General features: G+C 42.1%; 1 protein-coding gene across 6 annotated transcripts in view; it reads left to right on the forward strand.

Moving 5' to 3' along the window:
- The window catches only part of SMG7 (SMG7 nonsense mediated mRNA decay factor), a 53,236-nt gene that overhangs the window by 4,353 nt on the left and 28,397 nt on the right, over window positions 1-20,486 (forward strand). For 5 of the 6 annotated variants that reach the window (XM_065648956.1, XM_065648960.1, XM_065648961.1 and 2 more), the window contains exons 2-4: window positions 16,856-16,887; window positions 18,216-18,333; window positions 19,268-19,400. In XM_065648956.1, coding sequence (XP_065505028.1) covers window positions 16,856-16,887; window positions 18,216-18,333; window positions 19,268-19,400 — 283 coding nt within the window. Of the gene's footprint in view, window positions 1-3,802; window positions 3,919-16,855; window positions 16,888-18,215; window positions 18,334-19,267; window positions 19,401-20,486 lie in introns of those variants that run through there. The other variant, XM_065648957.1, reaches the window with a different exon arrangement.

Below are 20,486 nucleotides of genomic sequence, written 5' to 3' on the forward strand. Positions count from 1 at the left end.
CTACAGTGTTAACAGAGAATCTTGTCACGGGTGCCTGCAGCGCGCTGCCCGGAGGCCATAGGATCACAAGGTAGCTTGGGCTGGAGGAGATGTCAGGTGGTCCCTGTCCAACCTCCTGCTCCAAGCAGGGGCAGCTCTGGGGTCAGACCGGGTTGTTCGGGGCTTGGCAACCTCTGAGGATGGAGACAGCTCAGCCTTTTGGGGCAGCCTGTGCTACTTGACTGTCCTCACAGTGGAAAAGATTTTCCTTACATCCAGTCTGTTCCTCTGATATTTTAACTGATGCCCATTGTCTCTCATCCTCCTGCCCCATGCTGCTGCAGAGAGCCTGGTTCCACCTTCTCAATCCCATCCCTGCAGGCATGTGGGTGCTGTGGGTGCCCTGAATCCTTCCCTACCTCAGGCCAACCATGTCCTGCTCCCCTTCCTCCAGCCCCAGCCACCCTGGGATCCTCTGCTGACCTCACTCCACTTGATCCATGTTTTTCTTGATTTCTCTTGATATCTGAACAAGACCAGTTAGTCTCGGAGAGTATTCCCTCCAGCTTTTTTATGTTCTGAAATGATTAGTGCTACTTTCATACATTGTTTACTCCTGAATTTTAAACAGGAGAGGAGTAGTGGAGAGATCACATACTGTGGTGGCCTTCAGGAAGCACCTCGTAGCACACTGTTTTCTTTGGGGGAACATGAAGGGGAAGTGTTCCATCTTCTTTTCTCTGTGTTTTTTTTTTTTTTTCTCCATGCAAGATGTCCCTGGCATTTGATACCAAATATTGGCAGCAATTCTAGTTATGAGCAACGCTTCTCATCCCTCTTCAAGGGTGAGGGTAATGGTTTAAAAAGGCAAATAAGATTGATGATTACTATTTACTACTGATCAACAAGCTTTTTGTGGTGACCTGTGAAGTAAAAAAAATGACAATTTAGAAAGTGTTAAGCAATTCCTGTCGGAGCTTTCTGCTGAAGGGAATTCATCTTGCTGAGAGCCCCAAGACATGCACTGTACCCCTGGAGTCTCCAGGCAGGTTCCTGCCAGCCCTGGCCACTGGTGGTGGCTGGGACAGCCAGGCAGTGGTAGCCCAGCAGCTATTTTTTCCTTCTGTTGTGGAGATTTGCATTATAGAGCCTGCCACCCTGGGACAGCTGTGTGCTAAAGTCACAGGTTGGTTGGATGTGCTTTCATAGCTCTGACACTTTTTTTTTTTAAAATCAAGCCTAGATTGCAAAGGGAGCAAAGCTGGTGTGAATGTACCGCTTATCACTCATTGCTCCCCTTTCTCAAATGGCTTTGACAAATTTTAAATGTCTTCTACAGAGGTATGGAAGATTCAAAGCTGATTGTTGCCATTGACTTTATGGAAGTTAGAAGAGCAATCCAAATGAGAGGCAGAGCTCAGCTGGTGTAAATCAGCACATGCAGAGCTTCACGTCCACTTTCCTGTGTGTGGTGTTTGAGTTTGCCCCTCTGTATGGAGCTGGAGTGTGGGTTGTCGAAAGAGTGAATAGATTCGCATCCTTAGAAGCGAGGATTTGAATGCATGTGCAGTTCAGCAGGTGGTGGGCTTGTTTTTCCGCTGAAGGGACTGGTGGCATGGTGGTGACTATGTATGAATGTATGCCAGTGGGAAGGGCGCTGCAGTAATCAGAAAACCTGATCCTTCTTGCTTAGTACTTGGCAAAAATTTGGCCATGTAGACCAAGGGTGTGTTTTAAGCTTGAACTCCTGACAGAAGCTTCTCACCCCTTCTCTCACCCTCAGCCCTGATTTGATGGTGTAAGTCTATGGCCAAGTCTTCAGTGAAGTGGACTGGGGAACTGTGCTAGGTTAAAATGCCTCTTTTTTTTTTTAAACCCACGGAGTTTAGCCTGAGTTGGTGTCCTGATGTGCTGACAAAAGGGGTGAGGTTGTGTACAACAGGAATGAGGCGCTAATAGTAAGGGCAGGGTGGGACCACTGCTTCTAGTGATAGCACTGTTATCATTAGAGTGCTCACTGACCCATAACACCAGTAAATAACACCCCATTTCCTAGAACATAGCTGTAGCTATATATAGAACATATATAATGCAATATATATAGAATGTAGCTGGTATCACTGTCACAAATAGTTCTGTTTTCAGTCCAAGCTGAGTCTCCCCCTTTTTTTTTTTTTTTCTTATTTTCTGCTGCAGAACACAGCTTGTTATGGGTGCTGTTACTACGCTTGCTTTGAGGTTACTTGCAAAGCAGTGTTCCAGTGACCTAGAAGTGCAGGTTAGTGTAAGTAAAGTTACAGCTGTATTTATTTGTGATGGCAGGGGTGATTCTTGTAGCCCTTAGCTCTTGTTCTAACCTGTGTATTCCTACATAGTTTGATCTTTTATTGAAAAGGTTTTGTTGTGGCAGTGAAACCAGGTGATGCTTATCTGTAGTTTTGATGAGGCCCTTAACCTGCACTGAAAGCCTTTTGAGAAGGCTGCCACCTTCCCTGAATATAGGGTTTGGAAGGGGTTTTTTGCCCATTTTCTTTTCATTGCATGGTAAGAAGATGCATTTGCTTGGTGAATGCCTAGCTATTTTATTTAAGTGCTCAATATAGAGTATACAGTGATATTAATCTCTTACTTCTGTCCTAAGAGTGCATCTTCCATATAGCAGTTTCATAACAAGTAACCCTAGCCTGTTCCTGTGAGATGATTTTGCCTCCGAATAAACTGATTTGTGTGCTGAATTGTATCACTTAACTTTTACCTCAGACAACTCAGAGCTTTATTTAAATCAATCTATGTGGATTAATTGCAGATCGAGTGCATGGTGGCTGGGGAGGGTGGAGAGGATAGTTGGTAGTCGTGTCTGATTTTGTTGGATGAGGAGCTGTTGGGGTTTGGAGAGTTTTAAGGGTCCTTCATATCTACTGTTGGATCTTCACAAGAGCAGCAGAGGTGCACTAGTAGGAACGTACTCCTTGGGGTAAGGAATGGTGGAAGAGCAGTTAAGGAATGCAGCTGTAATGTAGAAGGAGTATACGTGGGAGGACATTAGGTGTTGATTTTGTTACTTTGAACTTGAGGCTTGTCTTCATCTCACTCGAAAGCTGCGCAGCTGCTGTCAAGCAGGTGGGGAATAAAACCACATATTTACTTCCTTAGAATCATTAGCAGAATTGCATACTTTGGCCCAGCACTTTTTAATACATTACTAGAGAGGTCATAGATTTCAGTGGTGTTTGGTAAAGCCAAAGTTTTCCTGTGCTCAGGAAGAGATATGGCATCTGAACTCTATTTCTCGTAGTGCAGTGAAAAGACCAGAGAACCGTGGAACTGACTCTGGGCCATAGTTTTTCGCTGTTTCGTGCAGGAGGGAGGGGGGGGTGTTGTGTTTTTTGCTTGCTTGTTTGTTTGTACATACCTCTTGAGTACTCATGTTGTTGCACATGGTATCTCGTTGAATGTGGCTTTACAGCTGTACTGGTTCCATCACCAGCTCCTGCTTGTGCAGCTGTGCTCAGCGTCCCGCCTTTAGCTCACATTTCTCGACTTGTCTGGCCACTACTTTTCTTCCCATTTGAATTTAAGAAGAACTTCTGATCGTAAGCTTGGGGACTTCCTAGACAACCAAATGAGGGGGAAATGGCTTAAGCTGTATTTTGATATTGTGTATTTCAGTTCCTCTGAGATAAATCAGTAGCTACCCGTTCAGATCAATGTAATGCTGTGAGTTGGAATGGAATAAGAGCTTTTTTGAATAACATTAGGCCTGCTTTCTCTTCTTTCTGTATTCCAGTAGGATTTTTCTTGGATTATTCACACTGGCTTCTGCACTCAAGGGATTATCATAAGGAACCAGAATGCTGAGGAGTCTCTTGGGATTGTAACACAGCCGTGGGCGACAGACTGAATTTCACTGATGGGACTCAAATCAGAGATACCCTTGAGGTACTTAGGAGTCCTGCTAGAGTTAATCTTTTCTTCCACCTTTAGGGAAAAGAAATGTCATTTTTCTGCAAGTACTTATCATGTCTCTAACACACCAGCAGTCTGTTTCTCATATTTTAATTTAATTGTCTGTGGTGTTGGAAGTACCCTCTAGCGCTCAGCTCTATTGAACAGTTTTCTGCTTCATCTAATATTGGTATGTGTAAGTTGATTTTTATTTTTTTCCTGCCTTCTGAAGCATTGTCTGTTTCGAGTTTGTGGAACCACTTGTCATATGACTGAATTATCTCAGAGAGCTGCTCTCTAGAGGTGAGAAATTAATGCTGCATGTGTTTCCAGTGAAACCTTTATGATTGATACTGCCAAATTAACATGGGGAAAAATTCTTGAATTACTTTAAAGAACCTTAGGCAAAGATTAGACTTTTTGGATGCAGTAAAACAGACATTTTGGACATCGAGAATCTTTATTCAAGACTGACTTTGGTGGTTTTTGTTGCCTTGATTTACTGAGGCCTTGATAGTTGTTCCTGTTTGATCAGGTTACAGCATAGGACAGTTTGGAGCCAGCATGTTCCAGGGTCCCCGGGCTCCCCGATGGTCTGTGCTATGTTATTTATCCCAGTTTGACTTCCCTACAGCTGTTGTCAGGAATAGAAAGAGATTAATTTTTTATAAATCCATTGGGAAGATCATTTTTCCCCCCTTTGTTTTATGATAATCTTGTAAATTCTGCTACTGTACTTACTGTTAGAATGAAAGTCTCCTGATATTTGCTTTGCTGTGTCCTGTCTTGGTCTCGCTGTGATTTGAAGAAAGCACGTGGATATTGCTATGTGTCAAACAGCTGCGACTGTGTGATAATCTTTTCTTAAACCAGGGTTTCCTGTAGCCAGCAAGGAACCTTTGACAGACTCCAGCTTCAGTTCCTTCTGCAGTCGGTGCGGGTTTTGGCCGTGCCTTTGAGCATTCATACCCTTAATTTGAGGTACACTTGAGCCGTTAACAGGGGTCTCCAGGGTAGTCTCTCCAGTCTAGCCTGATAATAACTAAAAATAGAAACGCTAATCTTCTGCACCTATGAAGAGGGGGAGAAGGAAGGATGAGACAAGAGTTTTGGCTGTTGAATAGATGCTGGTTGTTTGTCTTGAAGTGGTGTAAATACTTGTTGAGGACAACACCGTGACAAAACTTCTGAGCGTAATGGCTTGATCTAGCCAGCTATTCCCCCAAAAAGCCGATCTGCTAGTGGGTCTGCTTTTTGTGAATAGCAATAAGAATAGCACCTAAAGGATTTAAGCTACATTTTTAATACTAAAGAAAAACCTAAAACCACCGAGAGTGCATAAAACCATGAAAATTGTAGCAGCTCTTAGAGCTTCAACACCCAGCTGCAGTTGCTAGTAAAATAGAGGAAAAATTATTTCAATATGAAGAAAAAGGTGAGGTTTCTATATATGTTATTGATTATAAATTAAATTATTAAAAGGTGGAGAGTAAACTTGCAATAAAAATCTAGAAAGTGTTTCAGTTTGTCTTAATACTATCAATATGCACAAAGTTGAACACGTGAAATCTTTAACTGGAAAAGAAGTGATAAACTGCCTAATTTGCATTATCAACATTCGTTTGAATTAATACAGGAGGTCTTAATTCAGGAGTATGTCGCATAGATGATGCTAGGACATGAACTTCTGGCAGTTTTTCCACCCAGTTTGAACATACTCGTTCTATTTCATTTTAGAGGTGTTTTGGTTTGAGGTAACTGGAGGACTTATGGGGCTTGGGGCAAAGAGCCTTGTAGGGGATTGTGGCTTGTCAGGTGTGCAGTCCAGCTTCAGCCGAAGTATTCCTCTTCTCCTGGCTTTGCTATCAAAGACCAGAATAACCTCTAAAACTTGAAACTATTCCAGCATATATACTCAGAATTTTAGGTTATCTCTCAAAATCAGGTAAAGTTCTGCACACTTTGCATTAAAGATGGTTATAAAACTTTATTTTGCATCTTGTGTAACTGATTCTGTTAATTGCTGAAGTAATTCTTTGTGGATTACAAAAGTAGAAACTGCTGTGCTGGAGTGTTAAGTGATGTGGCCCAAGAGTGTCTTGTCTTTAGGAATGACGCGTGAGAGAGACATGAAAATATTTGGGCCTCTGAGGACACAGCCGCAGGAAATTTTATTTGTATGGTTGAAAATGCCGTAGAACAGACGGATTTCAGATTTGGGGTTAGGGCAGCGTGGTTCATGTAGTTTCCATGCTTTATTGTCAAATACTGAAATAGAATGCCAAAGTTATTCTATTTTGAAATTTGTTTTGGACTTGCTGCTATCCTATACAAAACTTTTGACGAGATCCAAGCTATTGTGGTGGCAAAGTGAAATGCTGAAGCTGAGTTGGCTTGTGCAACTAGTGTTGAGTTAATAACCGGTAATTGTGTAGTCACGTGCTGAATCTTTTCCCAGCATCGTCCCTCCTCGCTTAATATATGGCAAAGCTTCAGAAAATGTCTTCTCAGTCTAACCAGGTGAGGACAGTCCTTGCCTCTTCACTGCCTTAGGAAGGTCGTGGTGGGTCGAGTGAAGCTGGTGGTGTTTGGAGGATTTGATGAGGAGAAGGAGCCAGAGTGGGTGAACCCAAAGCAAAACATAGTGGCATGTGGAAAAGGTTTAGCAAGGTGGCTGAGATGGGCTGCTTTGGGATATGGAGGTGTCTGGGCTACGTAACCTTTTGAGGTCCCTTCCGGCCTTAAGGTTTGATCTTCAGGCTTGGTGTGTTAGGCCATTGCTTTGGAGCCTGTTCCTCAGCTGTTACAGAAGGTAAAAATGCAATGAACAAGTCTGGTGTGAATGTTGAAAGGGAGACTGCAGTCTGGAAAACTGTTCTTGGGTGTATGTTCTGTAAAGATCTGCTAGACCCCCAGAATTTTCCATACGTGGTTCCTGAGGCAGATACTGATTTGTAGTTGGCTGAACATCACGTGAACTTCTTGAAGACAGAGACCTTTTTAGTTCTGCAGCTAAGGTGTTGAGATTTCAATTAGTTATAAAATGTTTTTTCTAAAAATGTTTAATCCCCAAAAGCAGCATTAACCTTGGAAGTTACAAATTTGCTCGGCCGCTTGCTCTGAACCAATTTATTAGTTTTTAAGACGGGAAAGGCAGGGGCTGTTGTTCTTGTAGCGTGTCCATACCACTTTGCTTCTCAGCTAATAAAATTGGCTAGATCTGAGCTGGTTGGATTGGTCGCAGGTTGCTCCTTCAGCTGAACACAGATGAGAGCAGGTAACTTGTGCATATTCCAGGAGTACATGTGTGTTGGTGGTGGGCTCTTGAGTTTTGTAGGAGACAGCCTGTGCTCCTGTACTTGGGAGAACCAAGAGCTGGGGGTGGGTTTTGTGATGATAAACCTGAAGTTGAATCTGAGGTTCAGTAACAAACTCAAATTCTTCTTCGCATAGTTCCATGCAGCTCAAACTGGTATCCTCGGTACCTTGTGTCGCATGTATGCTTTTATTGAAATATGTAGGAAATACTGCTGGTTGTGTTGTTTGAGGTGCAAATTTAATGATCATGGCTTTTGTTGTGTGTGTATGGGTGGGTTTTTTTAATTAGAAATTAATGTATTTGGTAGACCTGCATTAAACCTGTGGTGGTAGAGGATTCAACCTATTTCTTATTTCCCTACTTTTTGGGGGAGAATAATTATTCAAATATTCTCTAGGTGAAAAGTATGTTTAGAACAGTGTTGCCTGTGTGTTCCTGATAGAGAATGGGAAGCAGCTAATGAGACTCCTGTAAACTATTGGCAATATGATGCACTGAGAACCCATTTAATTATCATAAATGGACAATATAATTCTCCCTGACTGGTATTCAGTCTTCGTGCTGATGCTTCGCTTGAAGAGTGTACCTTGCATTTATTTTCAAGACAGAGAACTGAAAATAATTTCTAAGGTGCAGCTTGCACTTAGGATCATACTCGGATGTGATCTGAGTGTTATTTGTCATAGCTTGTGTAAACCCTACAGTGTCCTTTCACACTGAAAAATCTCTTAATTATGAAAAGCTATTTTAAAACTTCTGGTTATGTTACATTTGTCCATGGGTATGTTTTGTCTGATATTTATGTAGTTGTGAGTTTATAAAATGAATGGGGTTGGACAAAAACCAGCTTGATACAGTTGCTGAGTGACTGCAATTAATAATTTAAGTATCAATAATTTTGTGTTAGGCCGTATGTGTTTTGAAGGCCTTGACTATCTGGGCATAGATCTCAGTACTAGTGCTTGGAGAGCACATGCTCAAAATGCTGAACTCAATTGTATCTATCCTAGTTAACTTACTACAAGCACAGTATGAGGAGTTACTTGTGCTTTATTTTTGCCATCTGTGCTGGTGACATCTAATATATTTGCTCTTTCTCCCTCTGCTGCTTAGCAAGGAAGACAGTATATTGAATTCTCAATAACAGAGTCCTCTGTAATTCCTTCCTCCATCCACACGAGTGGTTTTCAGCTTGACTGAGGGTAAGGATCAGCATTTGCTACTGGGCAAGGAGTAATTTCAGAGGCATCCATAGAAAACACTGAAAATCAGGCAGATATCTTGGCTTTATATCCCGAGCTGTTTTTAGTGGAGGCTGGAGGCTGCGGGGCCCTGCTAAGGCTCGAACTCAGGACTTGGAGGGCTGACAGGTATTGTCACCCTTATAACCAGCTGCAGAGTTCTGCTCTCTGACTCCGTGGGCAGGTGTGAGGCTGTATTTGATCTGCGTGGCACTAAATTGGCTGTGTAATTACCAGCCCTTGAATTGAACACTGTAGACTTGCCTGGGAGATCTCCAGCGGTGGCCGGGGAGGGTTGGCATCAGAGGCCTGATCTCAGCTGGTCTGGCCTCTGCAAGGCTGACTTAACGAGCAGAACTGTCTGAAAGTGATGTGAAGATATCCAATTTGTGCATTTTCCATGCTTCTGGACATGGTTTTCATAATGCAAAAGCTGCTAAAAGAACTTAAATAATGTTCACTTGTCTTGTAATATGTTCTTGTAATAGAACAAACGAGTACTGGTGTTACTATTTATCACAACTGATATTGTGTGCACTCTAATCAGAGTGGATTTGAAAGAGCAAAATAAATTTGTTGTGGTTTTTTTGTTTTTTTTGTTTTGGTGGGGTATGTTTTGTTGTTGTGTGTGTGGTGGTTTTGTTTGGTTTTTGGGGGGTTTCTTTTGTGTGTAAAGTAATTCTGTTGCTTTTCCTTGCTTGGTCTCAAAACCTGTGGGGATTACTGTGGGAAATAAGGTAGTTCAGATGCAAACCTCTCACATCCCACTGAGCACCGTAGTCATAAGAACTAATAACCCTTCTGTGTGCTTACCAGAAGTTCCTCATTGTGGGTAGCAAGCAAGCAGAGCTTTATCATTTTTCTCTCCGCGATCTGTATCTTTTGAAGGGGGTACCTGTCAATGGTTGAGTAGCTTGCAAGGCAATCTTGAAGAAGTTTTGTCTTCACACCTTTAAGATTGCTTTAGTTTTTAAAAACTAGCTTGACCAATGGATAGTGTGAAATTTAAGGAGGTACACAGACAGATTATATATCCTGTTGAACATTTTCCCATTGACTTGTTCTCAGGTCAGCTGCAAAACTGATATGTTGTCAGCCGATGCAGTAAATGTGTTGCTGTATGGATGCTGACAAAGAAATAGACTATTCCATAAGTGAATTTATCGGCCGTTTCCTATTAGAAACTTTCATTTAAAGGTATTGCTTAAAGTATGCAAAGATATGCGTCTCTTGGAGTGCCACAGATATTGAGTATCTGTTCTTTCCCGAGTATGCCTTTATTATAGTTATGAAATAGTTTTTAATCTTTTGGGAATTTGCTCCTGATTTTTCTGTACTGCAGACGCTGTCAGGGTTACGTGTGGAGTGATGCTGTCAGCTCCTGGAAGGTGAACAGCGTCAAGGTGACTGGAGTTTGTGTGCTTTTCTTTCATGGGCAACATCCATTTGGAGGCTGGTTTTCTCCCTTATGGCTCCAGTAAAATTCCAGATAAGGAGCAGATCAAGACAAAGCATGGCATAGTCAGTGTTTAAAAAAATACCTTTACAAACCAGTGACTGTGGAAAATGCAGCTGAGCTCTTCCAAGTTAGTCTTAATGCTGCACATTTATTCCAAGCTATTTTTGTTTGCTTTGAAAAATACAGATTGTATTCGGTATTTAGTTTGCGGGTTACTCTCTACTTAAATTTTCGAACTCTATGGGATAGACACAGCCATATTACTGATGCTGAACGACTGCCTATGGACCGGATCCCATTTCTGAGGCATTTAACTCACGTTTGCAGCACCGCTCTTCTCTCAGGGCTCAGACTCGCTCCTGTGCTTTGCGAGAGCTCTCGGCTGTAAGAAGAGGGAAGCTGGAGATTTTGGTGAGGATAGCTGAATGCTAGAAGCCTGAGCAGGGTAGGAAACTTGTATTTCCCTCCCTGTAGATTAAACTGGAAAATAAGCACATATAAACTTGTCTCCAGGTAACTTTTACCTGTTGGGCACATCTTTTGCAAAACTTGAGTCAAAGGAACTGACTTTGCTGAAACTGGAGGAAAAATTGCGTTTGAGTGAAGCTGACTGTGAGGGTGCATCTACTCTTATCCAGGGAGGAGGCTTGTCAGTTCTGATCAAACTTGGAAAGAGCTGCTTTTGGTGGTTGCATTTTGAGGATGATTATTATGACTTCTAAGAGAGCCCAGGCTAGGAGAAAGGGGGATGATGGGATTAAAATAAATCCTGTCCTGTGTCCCTGTTTCTCACCATCCCTCTCAGCTGAGGTGGGAACAAGAAAGTAATGGAGCAGGATTCCCTGTGGAGAGGGTTTGAGTTTAGGTGCTGATTGCCTTGCTTTAGCAAGGTGCTTTTTACTTGCACAGTTACACTGATGCAGGATTGTTTGTGTGGCTTTGATTTATGGCTATAATCTGATAAACCCACTGGCGAAAGAAACTAGATGTACCCTGGCTTCAGCTGCCTGTAACAGGAATAATAAGCTTTAAACTAGTTAGCACATAAAATTGACAATAAGGTGATACTGCTGAAGGTGGTTTTCGTTGCCATGTCTGTGAGGACTGTCCTTTCAGTGTAAAAGGCACATGGATCATTTAACTTGGTCTCACAGTCTCCTGCTACATCAGTAAGAGCTGACATCACCAAAACCTTCCTTCTCCCAAAACAAGTGATTGCACCGCTTTTTGAAAACTATAGTCATTTAAATTAAGTGACAACACTTGCAAGTTTGGAACATTAAGAACTTGTTCCATAAAGATAAACCTGCTTGAAAAAAGTTGTTAAACAGTACATAGCTGATGTACAAGTGAGTAGGTAAAGTCTATACGCAAATAAAATCTATATCGGACTCCGTATATCGCTGCAAAATCCTGACTCCATCCAGTTACTCTTTCAGGACGATATGTGTCAGGCTGTCAACTGGACCTGCTGTCTGATGCCTGTTGTATTCAGATGATGTTGAATTAATAGATGAAGGAAATATCCAAGATGAAGTTGATGCACAAGTTCCCCGCTGCTGTTATTCAGGTATAAAAGTCTAGGTTTGTGCACAATCCCTAAGATTGCTGTAAAAATAAGTCCCTTTGACAGGTGGTAGTTAGAGATACAGTTGCTATCTACAGAACAGTGCAGGGAAGTCAGAGTTATTTTATTTCTGTATATTTCAAAATCCAACCTTTGGCGAAGTGTGTGAGCTATAAAGGATTAGTGCCCAGCAAGTCTCTCAAAACTGCTAATAAAGCTTTATATTTTAGCAAGTATTAGTGGTTATTCTTAGGAATGAAAGGAAGAATGCTTATCTTCCATAAAACTGTCAGCCACTTAGATCAGACCATAATTTTTGCTCAGCACTGAACTCCAGATGTGAATGTTGTCTTGGGAACAGTGTTTAGGGGCTTCTGGGCAACTCAACTCTCCCCTAAATCTGCTGTGGAATATTCAGTGTTTTCTATAGCTTTCCCCTGCCCTGGATCAGCGTGGGTATACTTAAATCCAAACAAACAAAAAAACATACTGAGATATTAAGCTATTATAAATTTTTCTTGAAGTTAACGACTGTTTTGAGGAAAATCTGCAGTAGTAGTTGCTGGGTGTTGCTTTGGAGTTCTCTCTGGGTGTGAGCCTTGCCAGATATTGGAATGACTAAAAAGTAATAATAATTTAAGTGTTAAATATATTTGACTTTTTTTTAGTGTGCTAGCATAGAAAATTTACCTTCTCTACCCAAAATGAAATATTTCCTACCTTTATTCTGTGTATATGTTCTATATCTTCTTATTCTTTTTCAGAGGAAGGAAAACTTTGTGGCCATGCTCTTCAGATCAGTCACCTCCTGCTAAGGCTTACTTGGCTGTGGGCGCTTTTCACTGTGGTACAATTTCTGCACTTACCTCTGGAGAACAGAAGTGCAGGAATATGAATTCCTCCTTGGAGTGAAACTGCCCGGACCTTTTAGTATGGTTTTCAGTCTGTATTCACAGAACAAGTGACCGGATTCTAATTGCTTTTGTATGCCCAGTTGGATTCATTACCCATTTTGGTACTGAATATCCTCAATTCCTTATCAAGGGGTTTGCGTTACTGTGATTTGATAAGGGAACTGATACAGCTGCCGATGCGTCAGGTCTGCCAGGGGAAAACCGAGCGGAGTTCCCCCTTCAGCCATGGTGGAAAGCAGAGCATTGTGTTCAGTATTTATTTTGTGAAATTGGGGGTTTTCCACTTTTTTTTTTTTGTAGGGCTTGTCATGTCATAGCAGGTCTTGCCTGGCTCATCCTCACTGTGTGAGTGTGGTGTAAGTGCAGCTTGACTTGGACCAGTTGAACTTTCCAAAATAGTGGATGTTAACTGTCTAACACAAGACTGCTGCTTTGAAAAATTTGGCTTAATTTTATTTGCCTTTCTGTGTGCTTGATGATGAAGCTTGTTAGCAAAACCAGGCTTCTGTAGAACTGATATTGCCCTCTTACAGATGCTGTGCGGTGTATGGAGAACTGAAATTTTTTTATTCTGCATGCTTTGAATTATAACGGAACTGAAGAATGTAGGTTGAAACACAGATGAGCTGTTTTGGGGTCAACAGTGAAATAGAACCATTTGTTTAGTGCTATGTGAATGGAGTTCAAAGGCAGGGGGTAATAAGAGGATTAGGATACTTAATTTACAAATGTTAATGTTTTGCTGTACAGGAGAGAACGGACGGTTCAGAATATGGATTTAAGCCGCTGGTTTTCCACGGGGTTGGGAGCAACACGTGGCAATGGGGTGTGCTGTGGGGAGGGCTTGCTTTGCAGCAAAGGGGCCTTGGCGTTTCAGAAAATACTTCTGGACTATCACTGAGCAATAGAATAGTTAACCAGGAAAGTTGTATGATCTTTTTTTTTTTTTTTTTTTTCATTTTAAGAGCAAATTAAGCAAACCTGTCCTAGTGTAAAAGTGTTAAGTGGGACTGCATGATGTACCTTTCAGGCTCTTGATGTGATGGTTTAAACACTTTAAAATGTGTATGGGAGAATCATCCCCATATTTGTAGGGCTTCTGTAGTGTTTATCAGCTGAAGAGGAACAACTGGCTTTCTTTGTCTGCTTGGGGAAAATTCAACTGATTAAGAATGGTAAAAACGTGAAAAACAAAATGCGTCTGTCTTGTCTTCCTCTGCTAAATCCGGTGGTTCATTCCAGGCTGAACGTAGTGTCTGGGTTCCTCTGAGTTACAGTAAGACAGGACTTTATATACTGCCAGGTTTTTAAGAGGAGTAAAGTTTCCTTTGCCATTTGTGGGTACTCAAATGTCAATATGTGTTATACCTTCAGAATGTCAGAAGAAAGTCCTGACTACTGTCTTTTAAAATGCTTAAACGTTTCAAATATTTGAATAAAGTGAAAATTCCTTTAGCTGTCAAGCTATTTTACTGAATTTGATGATAGGCTTTTGTATTTGACTTTCGAGTTGAACTAAAGCATGGGCTGAATTTATATTTGATTAGCAAGTCATAAAGAATAGCTATCACAATATATCAAGATGATGTATCGTCTAACAGATGCTTGAAATATAACTTTTTGAACTATGGTTTGTGCTTATTTGGCTTTGGACCAACAAACTCAGGGAAACTTGCCCGAGCTGCTGAGTCCAACCGGGCAAGGAGGTACCTGAGAATATTCTCAAAATGATAAAATGTGTAAGCAAGTCGTACCAAGTTTGTTGGCAGGCCACGTATTTTTGCACCAGAATGGGTCATTGTAATGCAAAGTCAACATGAGGCAGTGCAAGAAAATATATGGACAATAAGGCATGTTAAAAGCAGCTTGATGATGGAAGGAACCACCTGTACCATCAGAAACTCTCGCCATTATCAGTGAACTCCAATTTGTGCCCAGTAGAAGTCTCTGAGCACCAGCGAAGGCTCCTCAGTGACATTTTTTCAAGGAAAAGGCAATGCATCTTTTCTTCCGAGATGCTAGTATTTTGCTACTCCTGCGGAACACATTTGGTACCCAGGTTGCTCTCCCTTATTCTGGTTTAGCCACGGTAGGTGTGGCTGGTTTAAATAAAAGTTGTTTTTTAAGTGGAAATGAGAAACAGAGCATGCTAATGTCAGGCCTACTTTACTATTTCGTTTGGCCCCTAGGAAGTATTGAAATGACATCTATAAATCTTATTAAAAATCACAGTGATAATCCACTCAGTGTAGCTTGTTGCAAGCTTATGAAGTATAATAGGCAGTTTGCTTTATGGCTAGTGAAGAGATTGGCCCTAAAGGCTCTCGTTCTGTGAGCCCATGAGTATCGCCTTCCAAAAAAGGTGTTCTAAAAAGAAATCTTTTTGGTAACAGTTCTGATCTGGCCATGTTGTTAGGGATATGCATTTACAGAGCATGTCAGCAGTTGCACTGGTGTAGGGGTTGAGGCTCACTTCGTCTAAATTCTCCAGGTAACAGCTGGTCAAAACTTTATGAAAAGAAAACTTCAGAATGGTGCTACTTGTATTTCCCCCTTTAAAGATTCATACTTAACGTAGTGGAAGGTAGTTCTGCACAAGTCATTTTCAGAGGAGCGGTTCTTGGCTCTTACAGGGCAGAGCCTTTTTGCCTGCAGGAGAATTTTGGGCTCGGCTTTGCCGGAGCAGCACTGCGTGTCCCGCTTGGGCCCAGCCTCTCGTTAGGATTCATGACTTTGGCAACACAGATTGTGTTCTCAGCTCAAAGAAAAAGTTGCACAACTGGCAGGTGTTTAAAGTGCGAGCCAAACTGTATTAACTTGGCTGGCCGTTTAAAAAAGGGAGACTTCTGCACCGAAGCGGCTCCGCTCTTCTTTCTGAGCAGCAACGTTTCCAGCTGCCGAGTCAGAGCGTCGCAGAACGGGCTCAGCTTTGCGCTTGATTAGACGTGCAGGTCAGAGTCGCAGAGGCTCCTGAGATGCAGCACGCAGAGACTGCCGTCCTTCCTTGGCTCCTCTTAGCTGTGCAGGGGGAAGAAACCTGCTTTTTCCCATCCTGCTACCTGCCGTGGTGGGGAGGGCATCGCTGAGCTGCCTTTCCTGACCTCTGTGGTGACCAGGCAGAAATGTTTCTTGGGCTTTCAGCTTTCTCGTGACACAATAGCTAAAATTTTCCTTGCTTGGCTGCCAGCAAGAATAGGTTGTCTCTTCTTCCAGTGTACCCTGTTGTTAGTTGAAAAAAATGTATTAATGCGTTCTTGAAAGAAATCAACTAAAAAAAGTTTGAATTTGGAAAGCAGGTGAGGAGTGTACAGATTTACTTCTGGCACCAGTTAAGATATTCTTAATGTCCTTGGAGCATCCCATTGCTGCTTGGATGGTACACTGTGGTGAGTTGCTATAGGTAATTTTTTCATTTGATAAATAGAAATTTTGTGAAGGGACTTACCAACCTGCATCACCCTAGTGAAGCACTGACACTGGCACCATATCTCTTGAATCCTGACGTGGACCTTAAAACGTTCCCTGTAATTTGTGGCCAGTAGGTAGAACCCAGAACAACTTGAAAAACTGTTTTTACAGTCACCACAACTTCGCATTGGCAAGAGAGCGTATATGCTTGTGTCTGAAACCTCTTTAGGGGTGAGGTGGTGCTTTCTCCTGGCTCTCCGTTCTTGCCCAAGCTGTCATCCGACTTTCATTATAGACACGGTGTGATTTTCATCTAGTGGTGGTGGGTTTTTTTGTTTGCTGAGAGAGGCAGATGGAGGTGGGTATTTCACACAGTAGGAAGATGCCTGGTGCGGAGAGCTTGCACTCTGGTTACCATTCTTTTTGTGTGTTCTGTATGTTCTTTTTTCTTGAAAACCTGATCAAAACATGATTTTAGGGAGGCGGTGCAAGGGAAAGGGTTAATTGGGGAAGCCGTTGGTTTTTTATTGGCCCTCCTTAAGGAAATCTAGTGCAGGACGGAGGGGCAGGAGGGCTGTGGTGACGTGCTGACAGGCACCCATGGGAGTTTGCTTCATTCTCAGTTGGCTACTGCATTTCACTTGTGGCAACTTGGAGTTACTATCAAATTCCCAGTTACAGGTAAGCAGGTCTTATTAAAATCAGCAGGACACTGCTGCCAGGTAAAGCTTCAAATATAGTGTAAGGATTTTCTAGTTTATATTTTTTTTATGAAAGAGACTTAGGCTAAGCAGGGAAAAGGCCTGACTTTTTTTCTGATGTGAATTAGGAGAAATCAAACCGTTCAACAACAGTAGCTCAAATGCCTACTGCAGGGGTTAAACTATGGCAGTGGAGGTTGTAGGCAGCCTCTATGGAGCTGGTTCTGCGTCCTCTACTCACTGTTGGATGAATGTGCTTTAGCATAATTCAGTTATTTTGATCAGTCTGTTTCTGATTTATTGTTTTATTGCTTTCCTACAGGCAGGCAGAAGTCCTGAAGGCTGACATGACAGGTAATTGCCTTTATTATACGGTTGATCTAGCTGCTCATACTTGGTTCCTGGTTTTGTTTGCCTTTTCTGTGTTCCTTATGCTTATCATTCCTAAGAATTCTCTGGAAAGTGAGTGGCATTATTTTAAAGGTTGGTCCTCTGTATTTAAATGAATAGCACTTCAACAGCTGCGCCCTTCTTTCCTGTCTCTAGAATACACGTATTTTTGAAGTTGACTTGGGGTGTTTTAAAGCATTTGGAGATGGAGATCACGCTCCTACTCCTCTCTCATTGTGTTCTCCTTTTGGAGATGAGAAAGAGCCTCCTGCCCAGACTACCACAGGCACTGCCGTACTTGGGATTAGCCAAGATCTGGATGGTTTCGAGAGACCTGGGTGATGGAAATGTTGATCCAAATGCTACCACAGGTGTTATGAAAGTGATGCTACGAAATGCTACATTCTGTGTGTTAAGCTGTATGTGTTTATGGAAAAATCGAAATGGTTTATATAAATGTATCAGCCATGCAGTGCAAGCAGCTTGCATAATGAACCTGTGCTTAACTGTGCTCACCGCCTCGGTGTGGAACACGGAGCAGGTGGTGCGGTCCGCACAGGAACATTTTAACTGCCTGGAACCGTCTAACCCAGCGGGAGCAGCTACTCCCTCAGCAGAACAGCTTCCTGGGGGTGAGGCCACCCCCTGTGCTCCCGCAGCCCCAGCTCAGGGGGTTTCACAAGGGAAATTAGATGCGAGATAGTAGGGAACAGCGTTTGCGTTCACCCGCAGTGATGGAAAGCAGATGGCTACCAAAGAGGTAGAAAATGGCAAGCATGCAGCAGCGCTTGCCCACAGTGTTCTTCTAAATGCCAACAGCGTTGGCTCCAGGGACTGTCCTATTTAGCATCCCTTGATGAAATTTTTTTTTCTAATAATTTTTTTCAGGTGACTCTCGACATTTTTCTAAATTCATCCAGTGGCAAGAAGTTCTGCAGCTTAATGTCTTACAGAGAATCACCTCCTCCTATCTGTTTTGGTTTTTTGTGTTTTTTCTTTTTTTTGGTGTTGTGGTTTGTGGGTTTGCGTTTGGATTTTTTTTAATTTTAACTTGCCAGCTGCTGACTTTACTCGTGTCTAGTTATGGCATTGTAGGAGACTGGTCAGTTAATCAGTGATCAGTCCCTCTGTCGTTCTTGCATTTCACTGTTCTGATGAACCTATGATAAAAGCGGGTATTTGACATCTTACACTGTGCTATGTTCTTTCCTTCGGTGAGTGGAAGATCAGTTGGAATAACTCTGAGTATTACAAAAACTGTTGTGTCTTTGTTTTTTCTTTTTGTTGCTCAGATTCAAAGCTGGGTCCAGCAGAAGTCTGGACATCCAGACAGGCTCTGCAGGACTTATATCAGAAAATGCTAGTGACCGATTTGGAATATGCTTTGGATAAAAAAGTGGAACAGGACCTGTAAGTACCTCAATAAATTCGTATGTGTCTATGTAATCTGGGCTGATGCGCAGGAAACCCAGAGACTTACAGAAAGTGATTGTGTCCTATGAAATGGTTGTCTTATTTCCTTTAAAATGAGAGCTGTGCTGTGGGTGAAAGATGAAAACGCACTGCAGAGTCGATGAAGAGCGTTCAGTAGGTCAGTATTTTATCTCTGGCAGTCGGCAGCAGCTGTGGCAGGCAGGAGTGGGGTTTGGTGAGCCAGATGGAAGGGAGAGTTTGGAATTTCCAGAAAGGAGGGTGTTTGCCTTATGTAATCACCTGGAGCGCTGAGCTGGGTCTAACAGGAGTTCAGTAGCTGGTAAAGACCCTGACTTTAAGCCCTCTGAGGTAGGGCTGGGCAGAGGGAGGAATATCAGGAGAGAACTTTGCCAGGGTGCTCACGGCACGTGAAGAATCAGGGGAAGATCCTGCTGGGTTTTCTCCATGCCCTGAGTCTGTTCCCTGTTAGTTAAGATGCAGACGTGGCTTGTCACAGGTTAAGAGAAGGATGTGGTTCTTCCAGCACTGAGGGAAGGAAAATGAGTGGGCTGGCTGAGTTATCCTGTCCATGCCTCCAGATACTGAATGATTTTTAACTCGAATTTCTATACCGCACATCCTGTTTTCAGAAGAGAGAGCAATGCTGCCTAAACGAGAACAATTACAAGCAAATATTGATGCTGTTACATTGTTAGCTATACAGTATCAGGATTGGTTTCTGTAGTTGTGAGAGGTGGGGAAAGGTGGTTCGTCCATATTTAACGTTATTTCTAATCTGAATGTTGTCCAAACTTGAATATACATCATTTTCACATGTGAGGCTATGTAATAAAACAGTTTCTTGTTGCTTTTGTTGTCTGCATAAGGCACTTCCAAAGTAAAAAAAGGAAAACACTTCTTTTGTTTGCAGTTGGAATCATGCCTTTAAAAATCAAATCACAACGCTGCAGGGTCAGGCGAAAAACAGAGCAAATCCAAATCGGAGTGAAGTTCAGGCGAACCTTTCTCTGTTCTTAGAGGCAGCTAGTGGCTTCTACACACAGGTGAGTTGCAAAAAATGTTGTCTGTGGTATATTTGCATATTCTGGAAGAAAATGTGCTTCAGCCTTATGCTGCTTGCAAGTGGGTCCTTTACAAAGCTGTGGCTGTTGGATCTCCTGTGCTGCTCCAGCCACTGCTCGTGAGAAATGAGTTCTGGTATCTTACCAGCATGAAAAACTAGTTTCTTGCTTTCTGAGTATACATTTGTTGCCGCCTTGAGCTCGTTTGTACCTGAATCATCTGGCTATGAGGAGGTCTGGCCTTCACTGACTCACTAGTCCCTCTTGAAACTATTTACTCTGGTCTTTGTAGTAATCTGTGGTGAAGAATTCTGTATTTTAATTGTAATGTCTTAAAAGAAAGAACAACGAAACCCCACCCAAGCCCAACAAACATGTTAAACGATGGTTTCATTGTACTCTTCTTTTTTCACGCTATTTCTCTACAAATTCTCATTCACCTTCTCATTACTATGCCTGAATTCATGGGAGATTGTTTATCCTTCACTATATAGGGGAACTGTTTTTCAAAAGGAGAAGGAATTACAACAAAGATAATCAATTTTGTTCTTGGCTCCAGTCACTTGAGAACAGAAACAGGTGCAGAATTCCAAAATGCGGATGCACTGAGGATTTGTGTGATGGCTTAATGTGTTGTGCTTTGTTGTGTGTCTCTTCCTTGTAACTCCTGGTGCCAACGGTGAGCACAGAGTTAAATTTTCCAAGAACTGTCTATGTACATACTACACACATATCTAAATACAGCTCTTTTTTTCTGAATGATAATGATTTAGTGCCCACTATGGCTGTGTGTTTAAGAAGCGTGGATGTCTCCAAGAATATTGTGTTGCATCTACAAAATATAATGCCTTGCTGTTTTTTTGATCAAGACTCTCGGGCTTTACAAGCACATCTTCAGTCTCAATTCTAAATTTTTGTCAACCATTATTTAGAATTGCAAACTTCATTTATAGGAGCTTTTCTTCCCCTTAACCAAAGCTGGATTGTTGAGTGCTCTTGAGCTAAGTATCTTTTGCAAGGTTTTTCAGTTAATTGCAGAAGGGCTGTGACTCCTCTTCATCTATTTAT

This window comes from Caloenas nicobarica, chromosome 20, assembly GCF_036013445.1.
Source record: "Caloenas nicobarica isolate bCalNic1 chromosome 20, bCalNic1.hap1, whole genome shotgun sequence".
In the NCBI taxonomy this organism is placed as follows: Eukaryota; Metazoa; Chordata; class Aves; order Columbiformes; family Columbidae; genus Caloenas; species Caloenas nicobarica.